At 42.4% G+C, this 9,096-nt stretch overlaps 1 protein-coding gene across 1 annotated transcript in view; it reads right to left on the bottom strand.

The window, feature by feature from the left end:
* Positions 1–1,318: 1,318 nt before the first annotated feature.
* Positions 1,319–9,096, bottom strand: part of LOC141075498 (microtubule-associated serine/threonine-protein kinase 3-like) — a 147,575-nt gene continuing 139,797 nt past the window's right edge. The window contains exons 5-17 of the mRNA XM_073562586.1: positions 6,180–6,247; positions 5,847–5,932; positions 4,752–4,960; positions 4,217–4,355; positions 3,994–4,126; positions 3,637–3,802; positions 3,350–3,520; positions 3,001–3,114; positions 2,747–2,859; positions 2,562–2,653; positions 2,085–2,158; positions 1,816–1,915; positions 1,319–1,424 (exon numbers count right to left, since the gene is read on the bottom strand). Coding sequence (XP_073418687.1) covers positions 1,319–1,424; positions 1,816–1,915; positions 2,085–2,158; positions 2,562–2,653; positions 2,747–2,859; positions 3,001–3,114; positions 3,350–3,520; positions 3,637–3,802; positions 3,994–4,126; positions 4,217–4,355; positions 4,752–4,960; positions 5,847–5,926 — 1,497 coding nt within the window. The 5' untranslated portion in view covers positions 5,927–5,932; positions 6,180–6,247. The remainder of the gene's footprint in view (positions 1,425–1,815; positions 1,916–2,084; positions 2,159–2,561; positions 2,654–2,746; positions 2,860–3,000; positions 3,115–3,349; positions 3,521–3,636; positions 3,803–3,993; positions 4,127–4,216; positions 4,356–4,751; positions 4,961–5,846; positions 5,933–6,179; positions 6,248–9,096) is intronic.

Below are 9,096 nucleotides of genomic sequence, written 5' to 3'. Positions count from 1 at the left end.
GGGACAGATCCTTTCTGCCTGTTAGGAAGAAAAAAACTCATAAATCACAAGTAAACACATTATAAAAGGGGTTGTCTATAAGAACACCAACTATAAGGCCTAATGGGAGATATGACTGCCATAGTAGGGAAGGTCTTCTGCTCAACGCTACCTTCTACTAAGAATGTGTGGCATGTAATACTACATCTCTCCAACAGTGTCGGCAGCACGAAAAATGCTCAACCGGCGGCAGATATGGGCTGTTATCACCAATGGTTTCTGAAGCCAAATGCACAATGACCGCTAACCATGGGATGGTGGGTGCTGCATGTGATATTCTGGTATTTATGTCCTATATTTGGTGATGAGCTCCCAGTAATGACCCCATAATCTACTTACTTTTCTGAAACGTTTGTGTTGGATTTTGGTGCACACTCTGGAGGGGACTCGGGATCCTCCTCATCCTCTGAGTCCAGATGTTTCTTTATCTCAGAATGATCTACAAGACATAGGTAATGAAGTGTTATTAGAGGTTGTCAGTATAACGTAGTCACCATTTATACATGAAACATGGAAAACATAAAAACCATGTGGAGATATTTGAGCCTTGAAGTCAACATTCACATTGTTGGTGCTGTAGACATAGACATACCTGATAGTTGGGACAAGGATGGCAAGAGAAAAGCAGAATCGTCACTATCAAATATGAGGACAGATTCTTTCTGCCTGTATGGAAGAAGAAAAACAAGTAAATCACAAGTAAACGCATCATAAAAGGGGTTGTCTCACTATAAGAACACCGACTATAAGGCCTAATAGGACATATGACTGCCATAGTGGGGAAGGTCTTCTGCTCAAAACTAACTTTTATAGAGCAGAGCAGAAAACAACTACCATGAATATCTGGCATATTATATGACATCTCTCCTATAGTGTTGGGGGGCAGCACTAAAAATGCATAACCATCCACAATTATGGGCTGTTATCACCAGAAGTTACTAATGCCAAATGCACAATGACCGCTAACCAAGGGATGGTGGATGCTGCATGTGATATTATGGTATTTATGGCCTATATTTGGTGATGAGCTCCCAGTAATGACCCCATAATCTACTTACTTTTCTGAAACGTTTGTGCTGGATTTTGGTGCACACTCTGGAGGGGACTCGGGATCCTCCTCATCCTCTGAGTCCAGATGTTTCTTTATCTCAGAATGATCTACAAGACATAGGTAATGAAGTGTTATTAGAGGTTGTCAGTATAACATAGTCACCATTTATACATGAAACATGGAAAACATAAAAACCATGTATGGATATTTGAGCCTTGAAGTCAACATTCACATTGTTGGTGCTGTAGACATAGACATACCTGATAGATGGGACAAGGATGGCAAGAGAAAAGCAGAATCATCACTATCAAATATGAGGACAGATTCTTTCTGCCTGTATGGAAGAAGAAAAACAAGTAAATCACAAGTAAACGCATTATAAAAGGGGTTGTCTCACTATAAGAACACCGACTATAAGGCCTAATAGGACATATGACTGCCATAGTGGGGAAGGTCTTCTGCTCAAAACTAACTTTTATGGAGTGGAGCAGAAAACAAGTACCAAGAATATCTGGCTTATTATTTGACATCTCTCCTACAGTGTTGGGGGCAGCACTAAAAATGCATAACCATCCACAATTATGGGCTGTTATCAGAAGAAGTTACTAAGACCAAATGCACAATGACCGCTAATCATGGGATGGTGGATGCTGCATGTGATATTATGGTATTTATATCCTATATTTGGTGGTGAGCTCCCAGTAATGACCCCATAAGCTACTTACTTTTCTGAGACATTTGTGCTAGATTTTGGTGCACACTCTGGAGGGGACTCGGGATCCTCCTCATCCTCTGAGTCCAGATGTTTCTTCATCTCAGAATGATCTAGAAGACATAGATAATGAAGTGTTATTAGAAGTTGTCAGTATAACATGGTCACCATTTATACATGAAACATGGAAAACTTAAGAGACCTATTACAGAAAAACCATGTGGAAATATTGGAGCCTTGAAGTCAACATTCCCATTGTAGGTGCTGTAGACATGGACATACCTGACAGTTGGAACAATAATGGCAAGAAACAAATAGCGTTGTCGCTATCAGATAAGGGAACAGATTCTTTCTGCCTGTTTGGAAGAAGAAAAACATGTAAATCACAAGTAAACGCATTATAAAAGGGGTTGTCTCACTATAAGAACACCGACAATAAGGCCTAATAGGACATATGACTGCCATAGCGGGGAAGGTCTTCTGCTCAAAACTAACTTTTATCGAGTGGAGTGGAAAACAACTACCATGAATATCTGGCATATAATAATACATCTCTCCTTCAGAGTGGGCAGTTCTAAAAATGCATGACTGGCCTCGATCATAGGCTGTTATCACCAGCAATTACTAAGGCCAAAAGCACATTGACTGCTAACCATGGGATGGTGGATGTTGCATTTGATATTATGATATTTATGTCCCATATTTGGTGTGCACATAATCAGCCTTGAGATCCCAGTAATAGCCCCATAATCTACTCACATTTCTGAGATATTTGTGCTGGATTCTAGGGTACAATCTGGAGAAGACTTGGGATTCTCATTAATCTTCATTCTGTTAGCGGTGGTAAGGAGCTACATGCGGAAGCAATAAGATATGAAATAATTGTATGTCTACCTTCATAGGTCTTTTTATACATATTTTTGATTTATTAATCACATACTTACTTTAAAAAGCCTTTCAGAAGATGATGTAAAATTTTTAAAGTCAAGGCTCTCATTGTCCTCACTTGTGGCCTTCTCATCCTCTGAGACCAGATGTTTCTTCATATCCCAAAGGTCTGCAAGACATAGGTAATGAAGTGTTATTAGAGATTGTCAGTATAATAGAGTCACCATTTATTAATGGGAACCAATTGTCACAAAATAAGGAAGACGAGACAAACAGACACTTAGTCTAGATGATGGCTCCTTCTACTTACTGGTAAATAAGCTGGTGTCCACAAGCTGAGGAACGTACACTAGCTTTTGACTTAGAAGGGAATCAAAGTCTAAGTCAACAAGAAATGGATGACCCCTGATCTCAAAAGCTCCTCCTGGATAAAGGAAAACAAAAGTGATTCGGACATTGTCAGAGACAGCTTCATATCTGAACAGTTTATCTTAATTAGAACTAATTACACAACTGAGCAGACATGTAGGAAATAGAATGAAAATCTTAGTAGGGAGAACTATAAATGATGAAGCTGATAGAGAAGTAATGATCCTCATGGACATGAGTGATACGTCATCGGTGTAACAAGGGAATATTGATATTATTGTATCTGTTACCTGTCCCAAGTCTATCCACAGGATTTGCTCTGAGCAGCTGACTGATGAGGTCCTGCAGAAGGCTATCCACAGGATTTATACTGAGCAGCTGAGTGATGAGGTCCTGCAGCTGAGTGATGGGGTCCTGATCATCGGATAGAGTAGCTTGATAAGTATCCCAAATTATATCTCCTGTTATATAGAAAGTTACAGAAAATAAATCCTCTGTATTGGACTATAAGGTAAAGCAAAGGAAATAACTAAAGCCATGTAACCAGGCAAAGCAATGATGGGATTATTCTACTTACCACCGACAATATTTTTATTCAGCCCAGTTTGGAAATCCCCATCAAATGGTGTATAGCCATGGACAAATTCATATAATATGATGCCCATTGACCACCAGTCAATAGGTCTTCCGTAGCCTTTCTTCAGGATGACCTCAGGGGCTGTGTACCACGGGGTGCCACACACCTGGAAACCAACAGAAGATAGAGATGAGAATCGATGAAATGATTATTATGACAAGTTCTTGACATAATAACAGAATTAGAGAAGATAAAATATCAGTGGAAAAGCTGTCTAAAAATGAAGAATGTGGGGAAGAGAAAATAGAGTTATGAGATTTGTACAGAACAAGCTAAGTTCCTGTGTGTAATGCTGACCTCCTCATCCTGGAACTCTCTGGAGATGTCCTCTGCTGATTGCTTGTAGATGTTGGTGTGTGGTATCATGACACCAACTTTTGAAAGTCCAAAGTCGCTAATTTTAATATGTCCAGCAGATGTTATCAGGAAGCTGTGAAAGAGAAGATGATTTTAGCTTTATTGTCCGTGAGATGATAAGGGATAACTTCCCCCCTTTGTTATACTACAGGTATGCACTTACTTCTCCGGCTTCAGGTCTCTGTGCACCACACCGTAACTATGCAGGTATTCCACACCAAGGACCGCTTCTGCAAAGTACAAGCGGGCCAACGGGACAGGGAAATGACCCATCATGTTTAGAAGGGTCCGACAGTCTCCACCTATAGAAGAAAGGAAATATGACCGGTGAGGGGTTTATACAGCAGAACACCATGATCTATAAAGAGAAGTGAGCAGAAACATTGGGGCAGGAGAAAATATATAAGCACAGAATGTACAGAATATTAGTCTGAGGTCATGATGAAATTGTTGTCCAAGTAACTAATGACATAAAGTGATGTCACATCTCGTCTACAGCTGGAGATATTGACGTGCTCAGTGCGGACCGACAGGGAGATCCCACACATCAATGACTTTCCGGGCACCATGGTAAGAGATAACCTATAGTAAATGCTCTGTGGGGATGTAACCGTCCATGGGGATAAGTCTAAATGATGTGAGAGGTGATAAGATGTCAGCAGACATGGGCTGAATATAACACAAGGTGTGGGTCCTACCTCCTACATACTCCATGACCATACACAGGTCAGATCTCGTAGGGAAAGAGCAGAGCATGGAGGCCACAAAGGGACAATCTGCGAATGTTAGGATGTCCCGCTCCAGAAAGGCCATGTCCACTCTAATAGGAGTTTTCAGGCTCCTCTTGGTCACTTTCTTCATGGCAAAGGTCTGTTGTGATTCTTTGTGGCGCACTAGGTAGACGGCCCTGAAGAGAAGGAGAATCCATGGTTTATAATAAAGCCTTATTAACAGTCTATATACACAAGTCATTCCATGATCTTTTATACTAATGTATAATACCAGCTAGAAATCCACATCTAGAACCCATGAAATAACACTCCACAGATGATGGGAGGTCTGCACCACGCCACGTCTGCCCTCACCAGGTCACATTGTAGATGAGAGAATCTACCGAAATTCATCTTGGACAGATTCCCTATAACCCACCAATACATAGGATTCAGTAAAAATAAAAATTGGATAAAATTGAAAATGCTCCAATAGTCGTTGGTTTTTGGCTTTCTCCACAGCCCGAGGCAGAATAAATGGAGGGGCAGGAAGAGGTTAAAATTTAATTAAACACATTAGACCCACTTGTCCTCGTCCCTGCCCATCCATCATTGCAGTGCTCCGTCCTCTGTGCCGGTCTTTGGCTGTTCTTCCTTCTGCTGCTGGGGCCGGTGATCGGACTCACATGGTTATGGTGGAGGGTGGGGGTGCAGATGTCATTACCGTCAGTATCGTGTCACCCCTCACGTGACCGTGTGCAACCAATTACTCTTATCAGCTCCATAATGGGGCCCCAAAAAACCTAAGATCGATGCGGAGGACAGGGAAACTGGTGTAGGCGGAAGCAGAAGAGCAGAGGAGGTCTAGGACCGGGGAGTGTCGTCTATTATATCATCCCTTTCCTTACAGACTGATTGGTTACAGAACAGTTCGCTCAGCTGTAGATAACTGAGCTGAATAGTGACCTGGAGATGTGGACTCCAATCGTTTCCCTATGACAACACTGACTGGCAGAGCACAGAGGCCGAAGCATTGTCATAGGGAACCCTGAGAAATGGGGATTATGGGAACAGAAATCTCACCCAAAACCTCCTCTGCCGATCAGTTTAGATGTTTCATAGTCGCTCATACGCGGTTCTCCTGCCGGGATCAATGATTTCATCAAGTCCTAAAAAAGAATTAGAAATAATACTAAGATCTAGAAGCTGCAGGAAAACATCTCAGGATGAATCTGTCAGCAGCATAAACCTGGTGACAGATTCCATTTACTATAAATACTATTCTCTAACACCATAGAGTCATCTACGCTTAGAACAGAGCCGTCCCATGGTTATATGGGGATAATACTGGACGGGTCACTCACACCCCATGATCTGGTGATACACAGACACCCCCTATGGCTCTATAATACTTACACCGGCAGATTCTTGGATCTCCGGGATCCCACAGATTCCACTGTTGGGATTCGCCAGCGCTGATGGTACTAAAATAGTGATAAAGTGATGAAGAAATAAAATATATTAGTCGATATCAATCCTACATACATAATACTGCAACATAAGGGAGAAATAACAAGACGTCTGTAAACGGGAATAATACGGACGTATGGTGCATCCATAGATTAATGTAAGGTAAGTGGTGGCGGACCCCCAATCATCACATGAATGAGGACCCCCACCCTCGCTGCACACTCCTATATGTAACATGTGCTGACAGGTCCCATTACATGGAGTAGAGAGTGATCTGCCATTATTCCCTGCTGTGTAATATCTGGATATAATAGGGGAACATCCTACACCGTCATCCCACCACTCCTATATGTAATATGTGCTGACAGGTTCCATTACATGGAGTAGAGAGTGATCTGCCATTATTCCCTGCTGTGTAATATCTGGATATAATAGTGGAACGTCCTACACCGTCATCACACCACTCCTATATGTAATATGTGCTGACAGGTTCCATTACATGGAGTAGAGAGTGATCTGCCATTATTCCCTGCTGTGTAATATCTGGATATAATAGGGGAACGTCCTACACCGTCATCCCACCACTCCTATATGTAATATGTGCTGACAGGTTCCATTACATGGAGTAGAGAGTGATCTGCCATTATTCCCTGTTGTGTAATATTTGGATATAATAGGGGAACGTCCTACACCATCATCCCACCACTCCTATATGTAACATGTGCTGACAGGTCCCATTACATGGAGTAGAGAGTGATCTGCCATTATTCCCTGTTGTGTAATATCTGGATATAATAGGGGAACGTCCTACACCGTCATCCCACCACTCCTATATGTAACATGTGCTGACAGGTCCATTACATAGAGTAGAGAGTGATCTGCCATTATTCCCTGCTGTGTAATATCTGTATATAATAGGGGAACGTCCTACACCGTCATCCCACCACTCCTATATGTAACATGTGCTGACAGGTCCATTACATGGAGTAGGGAGTGATCTGCCATTATTCCCTGCTGTGTAATATCTGTATATAATAGGGGAGCGTCCTACACCGTCATCCCACCACTCCTATATGTAACATGTGCTGACAGGTCCCATTCCATGGAGTAGAGAGTGATCTGCCATTATTCCCTGCTGTGTAATATCTGGATATAATAGGGGAACGTCCTACACCGTCATCCCACCACTCCTATATGTAACATGTGCTGACAGGTCCATTACATGGAGTAGAGAGTGATCTGCCATTATTCCCTGCTGTGTAATATCTGGATATAATAGGGGAACGTCCTACACCGTCATCCCACCACTCCTATATGTAACATGTGCTGACAGGTCCATTACATGGAGTAGGGAGTGATCTGTCATTATTCCCTGCTGTGTAATATCTGTATATAATAGGGGAACGTCCTACACCGTCATCCCACCACTCCTATATGTAACATGTGCTGACAGGTCCCATTCCATGGAGTAGAGAGTGATCTGCCATTATTCCCTGCTGTGTAATATCTGTATATACAGTAATAGGGGAACGTCCTACACCGTCATCCCACCACTCCTATATGTAACATGTGCTGACAGGTCCCATTACATGGAGTAGGGAGTGATCTGCCATTATTCCCTGCTGTGTAATATCTGGATATAATAGGGGAACGTCCTACACCGTCATCCCACCACTCCTATATGTAATATGTGCTGACAGGTTCCATTACATGGAGTAGAGAGTGATCTGCCATTATTCCCTGCTGTGTAATATCTGGATATAATAGTGGAACGTCCTACACCGTCATCCCACCACTCCTATATGTAATATGTGCTGACAGGTTCCATTACATGGAGTAGAGAGTGATCTGCCATTATTCCCTGCTGTGTAATATCTGGATATAATAGGGGAACGTCCTACACCGTCATCCCACCACTCCTATATGTAATATGTGCTGACAGGTTCCATTACATGGAGTAGAGAGTGATCTGCCATTATTCCCTGTTGTGTAATATTTGGATATAATAGGGGAACGTCCTACACCATCATCCCACCACTCCTATATGTAACATGTGCTGACAGGTCCCATTACATGGAGTAGAGAGTGATCTGCCATTATTCCCTGTTGTGTAATATCTGGATATAATAGGGGAACGTCCTACACCGTCATCCCACCACTCCTATATGTAACATGTGCTGACAGGTCCATTACATAGAGTAGAGAGTGATCTGCCATTATTCCCTGCTGTGTAATATCTGTATATAATAGGGGAACGTCCTACACCGTCATCCCACCACTCCTATATGTAACATGTGCTGACAGGTCCATTACATGGAGTAGGGAGTGATCTGCCATTATTCCCTGCTGTGTAATATCTGTATATAATAGGGGAGCGTCCTACACCGTCATCCCACCACTCCTATATGTAACATGTGCTGACAGGTCCCATTCCATGGAGTAGAGAGTGATCTGCCATTATTCCCTGCTGTGTAATATCTGGATATAATAGGGGAACGTCCTACACCGTCATCCCACCACTCCTATATGTAACATGTGCTGACAGGTCCATTACATGGAGTAGAGAGTGATCTGCCATTATTCCCTGCTGTGTAATATCTGGATATAATAGGGGAACGTCCTACACCGTCATCCCACCACTCCTATATGTAACATGTGCTGACAGGTCCCATTCCATGGAGTAGAGAGTGATCTGCCATTATTCCCTGCTGTGCAATATCTGTATATACAGTAATAGGGGAACGTCCTACACCGTCATCCCACCACTCCTATATGTAACATGTGCTGACAGGTCCCATTACATGGAGTAGGGAGTGATCTGCCATTATTCCCTGCTGTGTAATATCTGGATATAATAGGGGAA

This window comes from Dendrobates tinctorius, unplaced genomic scaffold (genome assembly GCF_039654945.1).
Source record: "Dendrobates tinctorius isolate UK_male_01 unplaced genomic scaffold, ASM3965494v1 ptg000358l, whole genome shotgun sequence".
NCBI lineage: Eukaryota > Metazoa > Chordata > Amphibia > Anura > Dendrobatidae > Dendrobates > Dendrobates tinctorius.
This window is presented reverse-complemented; position numbering and strand designations above follow the sequence as displayed.